Source organism: Physella acuta, unplaced genomic scaffold (assembly GCF_028476545.2).
Source record: "Physella acuta isolate Inbredline_101_S28 unplaced genomic scaffold, ASM2847654v3 ptg000166l, whole genome shotgun sequence".
Lineage (NCBI taxonomy): Eukaryota > Metazoa > Mollusca > Gastropoda > Physidae > Physella > Physella acuta.
The window spans coordinates 551,835-569,093 of record NW_026731685.1 but is presented as its reverse complement, the minus strand read 5'-3'; the positions used below and the strand labels follow the sequence as shown (position 1 = coordinate 569,093).

At 41.6% G+C, this 17,259-nt stretch overlaps 1 protein-coding gene across 1 annotated transcript in view; it reads right to left on the bottom strand.

Moving 5' to 3' along the window:
• The window catches only part of LOC131936067 (5-oxoprolinase), a 45,430-nt gene that overhangs the window by 17,190 nt on the left and 10,981 nt on the right, over window positions 1–17,259 (bottom strand). The window contains exons 12-21 of the mRNA XM_059292916.1: window positions 14,991–15,133; window positions 14,696–14,827; window positions 14,422–14,534; window positions 14,233–14,321; window positions 13,025–13,106; window positions 12,779–12,913; window positions 12,099–12,237; window positions 1,503–1,615; window positions 880–1,044; window positions 748–784 (exon numbers count right to left, since the gene is read on the bottom strand). Of these exons, the coding sequence (XP_059148899.1) occupies window positions 748–784; window positions 880–1,044; window positions 1,503–1,615; window positions 12,099–12,237; window positions 12,779–12,913; window positions 13,025–13,106; window positions 14,233–14,321; window positions 14,422–14,534; window positions 14,696–14,827; window positions 14,991–15,133 (1,148 nt within the window). The remainder of the gene's footprint in view (window positions 1–747; window positions 785–879; window positions 1,045–1,502; window positions 1,616–12,098; window positions 12,238–12,778; window positions 12,914–13,024; window positions 13,107–14,232; window positions 14,322–14,421; window positions 14,535–14,695; window positions 14,828–14,990; window positions 15,134–17,259) is intronic.

The window sequence follows — 17,259 nt, the reverse complement described above, 5'->3', positions numbered from 1 at the left end:
AGCTAAAGTCTAAACGTTCCTGGGGGGAAACATCAGATAAACAGTCACAGCAACCTCACACAATGTCAAACATGGCACAGCTAAAGTCTAAACGTTCCTGGGGGGAAACATCAGATAAACAGTCACAGCAACCTCACACAATGTCAAACATGGCACAACTAAAGTCTAAACGTTCCTGGGGAAACATCAGATAAACAGTCACAGCAACCTCACACAATGTCAAACATGGCACAGCTAAAGTCTAAACGTTCCTGGGGAAACATCAGATAAACAGTCACAGCAACCTCACACAATGTCAAACATGGCACAACTAAAGTCTAAACGTTCCTGTGGAAAACATCAGGTAAACAGTCACAGCAACCTCACACAATGTCAAACATGGCACAACTGAAGTCTAAACGTTCCTGGGGAAACATCAGGTAAACAGTCACAGCAACCTCACACAATGTCAAACATGGCACAGCTAAAGTCTAAACGTTCCTGGGGAAACATCAGATAAACAGTCACAGCAACCTCACACAATGTCAAACATGGCACAGCTAAAGTCTAAACGTTCCTGGGGGGAAACATCAGATAAACAGTCACAGCAACCTCACACAATGTCAAACATGGCACAGCTAAAGTCTAAACGTTCCTGGGGGGAAACATCAGGTAAACAGTCACAGCAACCTCACACAATGTCAAACTACAGGTAACAAACATTAAAAAAAGTTTCAAAACAAAAATTCTCTACATGCACAAGATTACCTTAATGTTGGTTGATATAGATGTTCTTTGAAGTACACTGCAAGAAAGTTTTATAATTCAACATATTAGTGTCCTATTTAAAATTTATTAAAAACCACATACTTCCCCCAATGAAAAAAAAAAGTGCCTTACCGTCCCATCTGCTCGGCTGTGCTCATGAATCTGTGACTAAAGATTGACAGCTGGATGGCATTCAAATCTGTTCCAAACACTTTTTTGTTGGAGCTTTGAACTTTGATCCTGACGTCACCATGGGAACTGATCTCTGCTGTGCAGTCAGGCTCCACCAAGATGGTGCTACAACATAGTGGCGTGATGTGTCAATATCTAGCTTTGACATGGCAATATACAGGCTACATGTAACTATAGATCTACATGTAACTATATGGTCTATCTGTAACCATATAGTCTACCTGTAACTATAAATCTACCTGTAACTATATGGTCTATGGTCTACCTGTAACTATATGGTCTATGGTCTACCTGTAACTATATGGTCTATGGTCTACTTGTAACTATAAATCTACCTGTAACTGTATGGTCTACCTGTAACTGTATGGTCTACCTGTAACTGTATGGTCTACCTGTAACTATATGGTCTACCTGTAACTATATGGTCTACCTGTAACTATATGGTCTATGGTCTACCTGTAACTATATGGTCTATGGTCTACCTGTAACTATAGATCTACCTGTAACTATATGGTCTATGGTCTACCTGTAACTGTAGATCTACCTGTAACAATATGGTCTACCTGTTTTGATCAATGATTATGCAGGGTCCACACAGCTGATGTCCTGCACGCAGGTTCTCAAGCAGGTAAACATGGGTGTCAAGGCAGCCATCCTCAAAATAACACTTGACCGTCTGAAAACAAACAAGCAATTAGGCTAAAAGACAAACAAATTAGGCCCTAACACAAAACAAATTAGGCCCTAACACAAAACAAATTAGGCCCTAACACAAAACAAATTAGGCCATAACACAAAACAAATTAGGCCCTAACACCAGACAAACAAATTAGGCCCTAACACCAGACAAACAAATTAGGCCCTAACACTAGACAAACAAATTAGGCCCTAACACTGAGACAAACAAATTAGGCCCTAACACCAGACAAACAAATTAGGCCCTAACACAAAACAAATTAGGCCCTAACACCAGACAAACAAATTAGGCCCTAACACCAGACAAACAAATTAGGCCCTAACACCAGACAAACAAATTAGGCCCTAACACCAGACAAACAAATTAGACCATAACACCAGACAAACAAATTAGGCCCTAACACTAGACAAACAAATTAGGCCCTAACACCAGACAAACAAATTAGGCCCTAACACCAGACAAACAAATTAGGCCCTAACACCAGACAAATTAGGCCCTAACACCAGACAAACAAATTAGACCATAACACCAGACAAACAAATTAGGCCCTAACACCAGACAAACAAATTAGGCCCTAACACCAGACAAACAAATTAGGCCCTAACACTGAGACAAACAAATTAGGCCCTAACACCAGACAAACAAATTAGGCCCTAACACAAGACAAACAAATTAGGCCCTAACACTGAGACAAACAAATTAGGCCCTAACACCAGACAAACAAATTAGGCCCTAACACTGAGACAAACAAATTAGGCCCTAACACCAGACAAACAAATTAGGCCCTAACACCAGACAAACAAATTAGGCCCTAACACCAGACAAACAAATTAGACCATAACACCAGACAAACAAATTAGGCCCTAAAACCAGACAAACAAATTAGGCCCGAACACCAGACAAACAAATTAGGCCCTAACACCAGACAAACAAATTAGGCCCTAACACTGAGACAAACAAATTAGGCCCTAACACCAGACAAACAAATTAGGCCCTAACACAAGACAAACAAATTAGGCCCTAACACCAGACAAACAAATTAGGCCCTAACACTGAGACAAACAAATTAGGCCCTAACACCAGACAAACAAATTAGGCCCTAACACCAGACAAACAAATTAGACCATAACACCAGACAAACAAATTAGGCCCTAACACCAGACAAACAAATTAGGCCCTAACACCAGACAAACAAATTAGGCCCTAACACCAGACAAACAAATTAGGCCCTAACACCAGACAAACAAATTAGGCCCTAACACCAGACAAACAAATTAGGCCCTAACACCAGACAAACAAATTAGGCCCTAACACCAGACAAACAAATTAGGCCCTAACACAAGACAAACAAATTAGGCCCTAACACTGAGACAAACAAATTAGGCCCTAACACCAGACAAACAAATTAGGCCCTAACACCAGACAAACAAATTAGGCCCTAACACCAGACAAACAAATTAGGCCCTAACACCAGACAAACAAATTAGGCCCTAACACCAGACAAACAAATTAGACCATAACACCAGACAAACAAATTAGGCCCTAACACCAGACAAACAAATTAGGCCCTAACACCAGACAAACAAATTAGGCCCTAACACCAGACAAACAAATTAGGCCCTAACACCAGACAAATTAGGCCCTAACACCAGACAAATTAGGCCCTAACACCAGACAAACAAATTAGGCCCTAACACCAGACAAACAAATTAGGCCCTAACAACAGACAAACAAATTAGGCCCTAACACTGAGACAAACAAATTAGGCCCTAACACAAGACAAACAAATTAGGCCCTAACACCAGACAAACAAATTAGGCCCTAACACTGAGACAAACAAATTAGGCCCTAACACCAGACAAACAAATTAGGCCCTAACACTGAGACAATCAAATTAGGCCCTAACACCAGACAAACAAATTAGGCCCTAACACCAGACAAACAAATTAGGCCCTAACACTGAGACAAACAAATTAGGCCCTAACACCAGACAAACAAATTAGGCCCTAACACAAGACAAACAAATTAGGCCCTAACACCAGACAAACAAATTAGGCCCTAACACTGAGACAAACAAATTAGGCCCTAACACCAGACAAACAAATTAGGCCCTAACACCAGACAAACAAATTAGACCATAACACCAGACAAACAAATTAGGCCCTAACACTGAGACAAACAAATTAGGCCCTAACACCAGACAAATTAGGCCCTAACACTGAGACAATCAAATTAGGCCCTAACACCAGACAAACAAATTAGACCCTAACACCAGACAAACAAATTAGACCCTAACACCAGACAAACAAATTAGGCCCTAACACCAGACAAACAAATTAGGCCCTAACACCAGACAAACAAATTAGACCATAACACCAGACAAACAAATTAGGCCCTAACACCAGACAAACAAATTAGGCCCTAACACCAGACAAACAAATTAGACCCTAACACCAGACAAATTAGGCCCTAACACCAGACAAACAAATTAGGCCCTAACACCAGACAAACAAATTAGGCCCTAACACTGAGACAATCAAATTAGGCCCTAACACCAGACAAACAAATTAGGCCCTAACACCAGACAAACAAATTAGGCCCTAACACCAGACAAACAAATTAGGCCCTAACACTGAGACAAACAAATTAGGCCCTAACACAAGACAAACAAATTAGGCCCTAACACCAGACAAACAAATTAGGCCCTAACACCAGACAAACAAATTAGGCCCTAACACTGAGACAAACAAATTAGGCCCTAACACCAGACAAACAAATTAGGCCCTAACACCAGACAAACAAATTAGGCCCTAACACCAGACAAACAAATTAGACCCTAACACCAGACAAATTAGGCCCTAACACCAGACAAACAAATTAGGCCCTAACACCAGACAAACAAATTAGGCCCTAACACCAGACAAACAGATTAGGCCCTAACACCAGACAAACAAATTAGGCCCTAACACCAGACAAATAAACTAGGCCCTAACACTGAGACAAACAAATTAGGCCCTAACACCAGACAAACAAATTAGGCCCTAACACCAGACAAACAAATTAGGCCCTAACACCAGACAAACAAATTAGGCCCTAACACCAGACAAACAGATTAGGCCCTAACACCAGACAAACAAATTAGGCCCTAACACCAGACAAATAAACTAGGCCCTAACACTGAGACAAACAAATTAGGCCCTAACACCAGACAAACAAATTAGGCCCTAACACAAGACAAACAAATTAGGCCCTAACACCAGACAAACAAATTAGACCCTAACACCAGACAAACAAATTAGGCCCTAACACCAGACAAACAAATTAGGCCCTAACACCAGACAAACAAATTAGGCCCTAACACCAGACAAACAAATTAGACCATAACACCAGACAAACAAATTAGGCCCTAACACCAGACAAACAAATTAGGCCCTAACACCAGACAAACAAATTAGGCCCTAACACTGAGACAAACAAATTAGGCCCTAACACCAGACAAACAAATTAGGCCCTAACACCAGACAAACAAATTAGACCCTAACACCAGACAAATTAGGCCCTAACACCAGACAAACAAATTAGGCCCTAACACCAGACAAACAAATTAGGCCCTAACACTGAGACAAACAAATTAGGCCCTAACACCAGACAAACAAATTAGACCATAACACCAGACAAACAAATTAGGCCCTAACACCAGACAAACAAATTAGGCCCTAACACCAGACAAACAAATTAGACCCTAACACCAGACAAATTAGGCCCTAACACCAGACAAACAAATTAGGCCCTAACACCAGACAAACAAATTAGGCCCTAACACTGAGACAATCAAATTAGGCCCTAACACCAGACAAACAAATTAGGCCCTAACACCAGACAAACAAATTAGGCCCTAACACCAGACAAACAAATTAGGCCCTAACACTGAGACAAACAAATTAGGCCCTAACACAAGACAAACAAATTAGGCCCTAACACCAGACAAACAAATTAGGCCCTAACACCAGACAAACAAATTAGGCCCTAACACTGAGACAAACAAATTAGGCCCTAACACCAGACAAACAAATTAGGCCCTAACACCAGACAAACAAATTAGGCCCTAACACCAGACAAACAAATTAGACCCTAACACCAGACAAATTAGGCCCTAACACCAGACAAACAAATTAGGCCCTAACACCAGACAAACAAATTAGGCCCTAACACCAGACAAACAAATTAGGCCCTAACACCAGACAAACAAATTAGACCATAACACCAGACAAACAAATTAGGCCCTAACACCAGACAAACAAATTAGGCCCTAACACCAGACAAACAAATTAGGCCCTAACACCAGACAAACAAATTAGGCCCTAACACCAGACAAACAAATTAGGCCCTAACACCAGACAAATTAGGCCCTAACACCAGACAAACAAATTAGGCCCTAACACCAGACAAACAAATTAGGCCCTAACAACAGACAAACAAATTAGGCCCTAACACTGAGACAAACAAATTAGGCCCTAACACTGAGACAAACAAATTAGGCCCTAACACAAGACAAACAAATTAGGCCCTAACACCAGACAAACAAATTAGGCCCTAACACTGAGACAAACAAATTAGGCCCTAACACCAGACAAACAAATTAGGCCCTAACACTGAGACAATCAAATTAGGCCCTAACACCAGACAAACAAATTAGGCCCTAACACCAGACAAACAAATTAGGCCCTAACACTGAGACAAACAAATTAGGCCCTAACACCAGACAAACAAATTAGGCCCTAACACAAGACAAACAAATTAGGCCCTAACACCAGACAAACAAATTAGGCCCTAACACTGAGACAAACAAATTAGGCCCTAACACCAGACAAACAAATTAGGCCCTAACACCAGACAAACAAATTAGACCATAACACCAGACAAACAAATTAGGCCCTAACACTGAGACAAACAAATTAGGCCCTAACACCAGACAAATTAGGCCCTAACACTGAGACAATCAAATTAGGCCCTAACACCAGACAAACAAATTAGACCCTAACACCAGACAAACAAATTAGACCCTAACACCAGACAAACAAATTAGGCCCTAACACCAGACAAACAAATTAGGCCCTAACACCAGACAAACAAATTAGACCATAACACCAGACAAACAAATTAGGCCCTAACACCAGACAAACAAATTAGGCCCTAACACCAGACAAACAAATTAGACCCTAACACCAGACAAATTAGGCCCTAACACCAGACAAACAAATTAGGCCCTAACACCAGACAAACAAATTAGGCCCTAACACTGAGACAATCAAATTAGGCCCTAACACCAGACAAACAAATTAGGCCCTAACACCAGACAAACAAATTAGGCCCTAACACCAGACAAACAAATTAGGCCCTAACACTGAGACAAACAAATTAGGCCCTAACACAAGACAAACAAATTAGGCCCTAACACCAGACAAACAAATTAGGCCCTAACACCAGACAAACAAATTAGGCCCTAACACTGAGACAAACAAATTAGGCCCTAACACCAGACAAACAAATTAGGCCCTAACACCAGACAAACAAATTAGGCCCTAACACCAGACAAACAAATTAGACCCTAACACCAGACAAATTAGGCCCTAACACCAGACAAACAAATTAGGCCCTAACACCAGACAAACAAATTAGGCCCTAACACTGAGACAATCAAATTAGGCCCTAACACCAGACAAACAAATTAGGCCCTAACACCAGACAAACAAATTAGGCCCTAACACCAGACAAACAAATTAGGCCCTAACACCAGACAAACAGATTAGGCCCTAACACCAGACAAACAAATTAGGCCCTAACACCAGACAAATAAACTAGGCCCTAACACTGAGACAAACAAATTAGGCCCTAACACCAGACAAACAAATTAGGCCCTAACACAAGACAAACAAATTAGGCCCTAACACCAGACAAACAAATTAGACCCTAACACCAGACAAACAAATTAGGCCCTAACACCAGACAAACAAATTAGGCCCTAACACCAGACAAACAAATTAGGCCCTAACACCAGACAAACAAATTAGACCATAACACCAGACAAACAAATTAGGCCCTAACACTGAGACAAACAAATTAGGCCCTAACACCAGACAAACAAATTAGGCCCTAACACCAGACAAACAAATTAGGCCCTAACACCAGACAAACAAATTAGACCATAACACCAGACAAACAAATTAGGCCCTAACACCAGACAAACAAATTAGGCCCTAACACCAGACAAACAAATTAGGCCCTAACACTGAGACAAACAAATTAGGCCCTAACACCAGACAAACAAATTAGGCCCTAACACCAGACAAACAAATTAGGCCCTAACACCAGACAAACAAATTAGACCCTAACACCAGACAAATTAGGCCCTAACACCAGACAAACAAATTAGGCCCTAACACCAGACAAACAAATTAGGCCCTAACACTGAGACAAACAAATTAGGCCCTAACACCAGACAAACAAATTAGACCATAACACCAGACAAACAAATTAGGCCCTAACAAAAGACAAACAAATTAGGCCCTAACACCAGACAAACAAATTAGACCCTAACACCAGACAAATTAGGCCCTAACACCAGACAAACAAATTAGGCCCTAACACCAGACAAACAAATTAGGCCCTAACACTGAGACAATCAAATTAGGCCCTAACACCAGACAAACAAATTAGGCCCTAACACCAGACAAACAAATTAGGCCCTAACACCAGACAAACAAATTAGGCCCTAACACTGAGGCAAACAAATTAGGCCCTAACACAAGACAAACAAATTAGGCCCTAACACCAGACAAACAAATTAGGCCCTAACACCAGACAAACAAATTAGGCCCTAACACTGAGACAAACAAATTAGGCCCTAACACCAGACAAACAAATTAGGCCCTAACACCAGACAAACAAATTAGGCCCTAACACCAGACAAACAAATTAGACCCTAACACCAGACAAATTAGGCCCTAACACCAGACAAACAAATTAGGCCCTAACACCAGACAAACAAATTAGGCCCTAACACTGAGACAATCAAATTAGGCCCTAACACCAGACAAACAAATTAGGCCCTAACACCAGACAAACAAATTAGGCCCTAACACCAGACAAACAAATTAGGCCCTAACACCAGACAAACAGATTAGGCCCTAACACCAGACAAACAAATTAGGCCCTAACACCAGACAAACAAACTAGGCCCTAACACTGAGACAAACAAATTAGGCCCTAACACCAGACAAACAAATTAGGCCCTAACACAAGACAAACAAATTAGGCCCTAACACCAGACAAACAAATTAGACCATAACACCAGACAAACAAATTAGGCCCTAACACCAGACAAACAAATTAGGCCCTAACACCAGACAAACAAATTAGGCCCTAACACCAGACAAACAAATTAGACCATAACACCAGACAAACAAATTAGGCCCTAACACTGAGACAAACAAATTAGGCCCTAACACCAGACAAACAAATTAGGCCCTAACACCAGACAAACAAATTAGGCCCTAACACCAGACAAACAAATTAGACCATAACACCAGACAAACAAATTAGGCCCTAACACCAGACAAACAAATTAGGCCCTAACACCAGACAAACAAATTAGGCCCTAACACTGAGACAAACAAATTAGGCCCTAACACCAGACAAACAAATTAGGCCCTAACACCAGACAAACAAATTAGGCCCTAACACCAGACAAACAAATTAGACCCTAACACCAGACAAATTAGGCCCTAACACCAGACAAACAAATTAGGCCCTAACACCAGACAAACAAATTAGGCCCTAACACTGAGACAATCAAATTAGGCCCTAACACCAGACAAACAAATTAGGCCCTAACACCAGACAAACAAATTAGGCCCTAACACCAGACAAACAAATTAGGCCCTAACACCAGACAAACAAATTAGGCCCTAACACTGAGACAAACAAATTAGGCCCTAACACCAGACAAACAAATTAGGCCCTAACACTGAGACAAACAAATTAGGCCCTAACACCAGACAAACAAATTAGGCCCTAACACAAGACAAACAAATTAGGCCCTAACACCACACAAACAAATTAGACCATAACACCAGACAAACAAATTAGGCCCTAACACCAGACAAACAAATTAGGCCCTAACACCAGACAAACAAATTAGGCCCTAACACCAGACAAACAAATTAGACCATAACACCAGACAAACAAATTAGGCCCTAACACTGAGACAATCAAATTAGGCCCTAACACCAGACAAACAAATTAGACCATAACACCAGACAAACAAATTAGGCCCTAACACCAGACAAACAAATTAGGCCCTAACACTGAGACAAACAAATTAGGCCCTAACACCAGACAAACAAATTAGACCATAACACCAGACAAACAAATTAGGCCCTAACACCAGACAAACAAATTAGGCCCTAACACCAGACAAACAAATTAGGCCCTAACACCAGACAAACAAATTAGGCCCTAACACCAGACAAACAAATTAGGCCCTAACACCAGACAAACAAATTAGACCCTAACACCAGACAAATTAGGCCCTAACACCAGACAAACAAATTAGGCCCTAACACCAGACAAACAAATAAGGCCCTAACACCAGACAAACAAATTAGGCCCTAACACTGAGACAATCAAATTAGGCCCTAACACCAGACAAACAAATTAGGCCCTAACACCAGACAAACAAATTAGGCCCTAACACCAGACAAACAAATTAGGCCCTAACACTGAGACAAACAAATTAGGCCCTAACACCAGACAAACAAATTAGGCCCTAACACCAGACAAACAAATTAGGCCCTAACACTGAGACAAACAAATTAGGCCCTAACACCAGACAAACAAATTAGGCCCTAACACCAGACAAACAAATTAGGCCCTAACACTGAGACAAACAAATTAGGCCCTAACACCAGACAAACAAATTAGGCCCTAACACTGAGACAAACAAATTAGGCCCTAACACTGAGACAAACAAATTAGGCCCTAACACCAGACAAACAAATTAGGCCCTAACACCAGACAAACAAATTAGGCCCTAACACTGAGACAAACAAATTAGGCCCTAACACTGAGACAAACAAATTAGGCCCTAACACTGAGACAATCAAATTAGGCCCTAACACCAGACAAACAAATTAGGCCCTAAAACCAGACAAACAAATTAGGCCCTAACACCAGACAAACAAATTAGGCCCTAACACCAGACAAACAAATTAGGCCCTAACACCAGACAAACAAATTAGGCCCTAACACCAGACAAACAAATTAGACCATAACACCAGACAAACAAATTAGGCCCTAACACTGAGACAAACAAATTAGGCCCTAACACCAGACAAACAAATTAGGCCCTAACACTGAGACAAACAAATTAGGCCCTAACACCAGACAAACAAATTAGGCCCTAACACCAGACAAACAAATTAGACCCTAACACCAGACAAATTATGCCCTAACACCAGACAAACAAATTAGGCCCTAACACCAGACAAACAAATTAGGCCCTAACACCAGACAAACAAATTAGGCCCTAACACCAGACAAACAAATTAGGCCCTAACACCAGACAAACAAATTAGGCCCTAACACCAGACAAACAAATTAGGCCCTAACACCAGACAAGCAAATTAGGCCCTAACACTGAGACAAACAAATTAGGCCCTAACACCAGACAAACAAATTAGGCCCTAACACCAGACAAACAAATTAGGCCCTAACACCAGACAAACTTATTAGGCCCTAACACTGAGACAATCAAATTAGGCCCTAACACCAGACAAACAAATTAGGCCCTAACACCAGACAAACAAATTAGGCCCTAACACCAGACAAACAAATTAGGCCCTAACACCAGACAAACAAATTAGGCCCTAACACCAGACAAACAAATTAGGCCCTAACACCAGACAAACAAATTAGGCCCTAACACCAGACAAACAAATTAGGCCCTAACACCAGACAAACAAATTAGGCCCTAACACAAGACAAACAAATTAGGCCCTAACACCAAACAAACAAACTACGCCCTAACTTGTGTCAAACACACTAGAAAATAAAAAAACAGATATTGTAACTAAATATTAAGATAAAGACAACAGCACACATGAATGGTTAAAATGGCAAAATGAGATCTGTCAGATAGTTATATGTGTATGTGTCCTGTCAGATATAGTCATTTGTATGTGTACAGTCATATGTGTGTGTTCTCTCTCAGATAGTCCTATGTGTGTGTTCTCTCTCAGATAGTCCTATGTGTGTGTTCTCTCTCAGATAGTCATGTGTGTGTTCTCTCTCAGATAGTCCTATATGTGTGTTCTCTCTCAGATAGTCCTATATGTGTGTTCTCTCTCAGATAGTCCTCTGTAAATGTGCCTATAAGTGATGTTAAACACAACTGTAGCTTCACCTTCTCTGGGGTGGGGGCTCCTTCAGCCTTAGGTATACTGGTGTGTGTGGCCGCTAATGACTTGCCTATACCCCTCACTCTTATGTCATCCACAAATATTTTTCTATCTTTCAAAGTGAAGCCAAATTCATTCTGGTACCTGCAGTTGATAACAGTAAATTATATCACAAGCAGGGTGGCAAGAAACATTTCAACCACACAGGTGAATCTGGATCAAGCTATTGAAAGTGTATTAACACTCTATTTTAAGTCTTATAATTTTATTTAATTAACAATTAAATATCAGGGACACATACACTATAGTTGCATTCAGTGTAGGTCAGTTATAAAACTTACCTAAAAATATACCTGTTTATAAAAACTGACCTGTTTATAAAAACTGACCTGTTTATACAAAAACTGACCTATTTATACAAAAACTGACCTGTTTATAAAAACTGACCTGTTTATAAAAACTGACCTGTTTATAAAAACTGACCTGTTTATACAAAAACTGACCTATTTATAAAAAAACTGACCTGTTTTTAAAAACTGACCTGTTTATAAAAACTGACCTGTTTATAAAAACTGACCTGTTTATAAAAACTGACCTGTTTATAAAAACTGACCTGTTTATAAAAACTGACCTGTTTATAAAAACTGACCTGTTTATAAAAACTGACCTGTTTATAAAAACTGACCTGTTTATAAAAGCAGCCTGGAAATCCCCCAAAGAACTGGAACCTTCTCTGGCAGGGAACTGGTTAGAACACATGAGGGCGCAGTCTGTTCCTTCATAGCGCAGGTGGAGGAAGGGCTGGGTCTCAACCTGGTGCCTGGGGAATGTGTTATTCAATAAATCTTTGGTCAATCAACATTTTTTAATATATCCTAACCCAAATAAAGTGATGTAATGAAGTTTGTTAAATCACATGAATCAAACGAACATGTCAAAGCCTTGCTCTAGAAGAACTTGTTCACATTTTGATTTCAATGCATCAAGTTTTTCATCTAGTTTCTGCACGTTTTCTGCAAGTATCAACGGTTTGATCAGAATTAAAGAAGAATTTATAAGCATTTATTTCAATGTGGTTCAAGTCAGAAGAAAACATTGGACTTGTCAAAATCCCAAGTTACACAATGGAGAGGAAAGTTTGCAAGCTGAAGTGTCAAGGGCAGGTAAAGCTAGTGACAACAGGTAGAATGTCCTGTCAAGGGGAGGTAAGGCTAGTGACAACAGGTAGAATGTCCTGTCAAGGGGAGGTAAAGCTAGTTACAACAGGTAGAATGTCCTGTCAAGGGCAGGTAAAGCTAGTGACAACAGGTAGAATGTCCTGTCAAGGGGAGGTAAAGCTAGTTACAACAGGTAGAATGTCCTGTCAAGGAGAGGTAAAGCTAGTGACAACAGGTAGAATGTCCTGTCAAGGGGAGGTAAAGCTAGTGACAACAGAATGTCCTATCAAGGAGAGGTAAAGCTAGAGACAACAGGAAGAACGTCCTGTCAAGGAGAGGTAAAGCTAGTGACAACAGGTAGAATGTCCTGTCAAGGAGAGGTAAAGCTAGAGACAACAGGAAGAACGTCCTGTCAAGGAGAGGTAAAGCTAGTGACAACAGAATGTCCTATCAAGGAGAGGTAAAGCTAGAGACAACAGGAAGAACGTCCTGTCAAGGAGAGGTAAAGCTAGTGACAACAGGTAGAATGTCCTGTCAAGGAGAGGTAAAGCTAGTGACAACAGAATGTCCTGTCAAGGGGAGGTAAAGCTAGTGACAACAGGTAGAATGTCCTGTCAAGGAGAGGTAAAGCTAGTGACAACAGGTAGAATGTCCTGTCAAGGGGAGGTAAAGCTAGTGACAACAGGTAGAATGTCCTGTCAAGGGGAGGTAAAGCTAGTGACAACAGAATGTCCTGTCAAGGAGAGGTAAAGCTAGTGACAACAGGTAGAATGTCCTGTCAAGGAGAGGTAAAGCTAGTGACAACAGAATGTCCTGTCAAGGAGAGGTAAAGCTAGTGACAACAGGTAGAATGTCCTGTCAAGGAGAGGTAAAGCTAGTGACAACAGAATGTCCTGTCAAGGAGAGGTAAAGCTTGTGACAACAGGTAGAATGTCCTGTCAAGGGGAGGTAAAGCTAGTGACAACAGGTAGAATGTCCTCACCTGCACTGTATGTTAGAGAACAGGGTTCCTGTGCCTCGTACACAACATCTGCTAGAGCCATGCCGTATGCAGACAGAATACCAGCGTATCTGGACATACAATTAACACCAGTTGAAAACTTTATGGTGACACCACAGTAAAAACCAGGGACATGATGACATAAGTGTGTGGACAGCCTAGAGCACCAACCTGTGTATGAAGACCTCCTGCATGCCTAGAGAGTGAGCTATAGCACAAGCGTGTTGTCCTCCTGCCCCACCAAAACACGCTAAGATGTGACGAGATGTGTCATAACCTTTGGCCTAGAAGTGTAATAAAACCAGAGACCATTCAAGCTTTGACATCAAATGCTTTCATTCTTCCATCAAATGTTTGCTTGTGTACATTTATAAAGAGAAACAAGCTAGGCATCAGAAAGGTTATAAGCCAAAGATAGAGGGCGATTGAATATGTCAATTTGTACCTGAGTTAAAGCCCTGATTGGCCGACACATTGTTTCATTAGCCACACGGATAAAACCCAGCGCTACTTCTTCTCTGCTCATTGGTGTAAATGGGGAGTCTTCATTGTGTTGACTCGTCAGAAAAGCATTCACCTGGATTTTTTAAAGCGCTTTAAGTGAGTTATCGCTAATAATAAACTAAATGTGTTCATCAAGAGAACCACCAGCTCCTATCTCAAATTATTTTAAAAACAGAATTTAAAAAAAAAAAAAAAACCTCACTTAAAGTTTATTTTGAACAATTAGCTGTTTGTACCTCAGCTGTCAGCTTATCAAAAGCTTCCATAGTGGCTTGCTTGTCTAGTGGCATGTTTTCATCTTTACCAAAAATACAAGGAAAAAATTCTGGCAGCAGCCGCCCTAGACAAAGGTTGGCATCCGTGATTGTGAGGGGCCCACCTAATGATTAGAAAAAAGGTTGGCATCAGTGATTGTGAGGGGCCCACCTAATGATTAGAGAAAAAGTTGGCATCAGTGATTGTGAGGGGCCCACCTAATGATTAGAGAAAAGGTTGGCATCCGTGATTGTGAGGGGCCCACCTAATGATTAGAGAAAAGGCATCCGTGATTGTGAGGGGCCCACCTAATGATTAGAGAAAAGGTTGGCATCCGTGATTGTGAGGGGCCCACCTAATGATTAGAGAAAAGGTTGGCATCCGTGATTGTGAGGGGCCCACCTAATGATTAGAGAAAAGGTATCTGTGATTGTGAGGGGCCCACCTAATGATTAGAGAAAAGGTTGGCATCCGTGATTGTGAGGGGCCCACCTAATGATTAGAGAAAAGGCATCAGTGATTGTGAGGGGCCCACCTAATGATTAGAGAAAAGGTTGGCATCCGTGATTGTGAGGGGCCCACCTAATGATTAGAGAAAAGGTTGGCATCCGTGATTGTGAGGGGCCCACCTAATGATTAGAGATAAGGTATCCGTGATTGTGAGGGGCCCACCTAATGATTAGAGAAAAGGTTGGCATCAGTGATTGTGAGGGGCCCACCTAATGATTAGAGAAAAGGTTGGCATCAGTGATTGTGAGGGGCCCACCTAATGATTAGAGAAAAGGTTGGCATCCGTGATTGTGAGGGGCCCACCTAATGATTAGAGAAAAGGTTGGCATCCGTGATTGTGAGGGGCCCACCTAATGATTAGAGAAAAGGTTGGCATCCGTGATTGTGAGGGGCCCACTTAATGATTAGAGAAAAGGTTGGCATCCGTGATTGTGAGGGGCCCATCTAATGATTAGAGAAAAGGTATCCGTGATTGTGAGGGGCCCACCTAATGATTAGAGAAAAGGTTGGCATCAGTGATTGTGAGGGGCCCACCTAATGATTAGAGAAAAGGTTGGCATCAGTGATTGTGAGGGGCCCACCTAATGATTAGAGAAAAGGTTGGCATCCGTGATTGTGAGGGGCCCACCTAATGATTAGAGAAAAGGTTGGCATCCGTGATTGTGAGGGGCCCACCTAATGATTAGAGAAAAGGTTGGCATCCGTGATTGTGAGGGGCCCACCTAATGATTAGAGAAAAGGTTGGCATCCGTGATTGTGAGGGGCCCACCTAATGATTAGAGAAAAGGTATACGTGATTGTGAGGGGCCCACCTAATGATTAGAGAAAAGGCATCAGTGATTGTGAGGGGCCCATCTAATGATTAGAGAAAAGGTATCTGTGATTGTGAGGGGCCCACCTAATGATTAGAGAAAAGGTATCTGTGATTGTGAGGGGCCCACCTAATGATTAGAGAAAAGGTTGGCATCCGTGATTGTGAGGGGCCCACCTAATGATTAGAGAAAAGGTTGGCATCCGTGATTGTGAGGGGCCCACCTAATGATTAGAGAAAAGGTTGGCATCCGTGACTGTGAGGGGCCCACCTAATGATTAGAGAAAAGGTATCCGTGATTGTAAGGGGCCCACCTAATGATTAGAGAAAAGGCATCAGTGATTGTGAGGGGCCCATCTAATGATTAGAGAAAAGGTATCTGTGATTGTGAGGGGCCCACCTAATGATTAGAGAAAAGGTATCTGTGATTGTGAGGGGCCCACCTAATGATTAGAGAAAAGGCATTCGTGATTGTGAGGGGCCCACCTAATGATTAGAGAAAAGGTATCTGTGATTGTGAGGGGCCCACCTAATGATTAGAGAAAAGGTTGGCATCAGTGATTGTGAGGGGCCCACTTAATGATTAGAGAAAAGGCATCTGTGATTGTGAGGGGCCCACCTAATGATTAGAGAAAAGGTATCTGTGATTGTGAGGGGCCCACCTAATGATTAGAGAAAAGGTTGGCATCCGTGATTGTGAGGGGCCCACCTAAAGATTAGAGAAAAGGTTGGCATCCGTGATTGTGAGGGGCCCACCTAATGATTAGAGAAAAGGTATCAGTGATTGTGAGGGGCCCACCTAATGATTAGAGAAAAGGCATTCGTGATTGTGAGGGGCCCACCTAATGATTAGAGAAAAGGTATCTGTGATTGTGAGGGGCCCACCTAATGATTAGAGAAAAGGTTGGCATCCGTGATTGTGAGGGGCC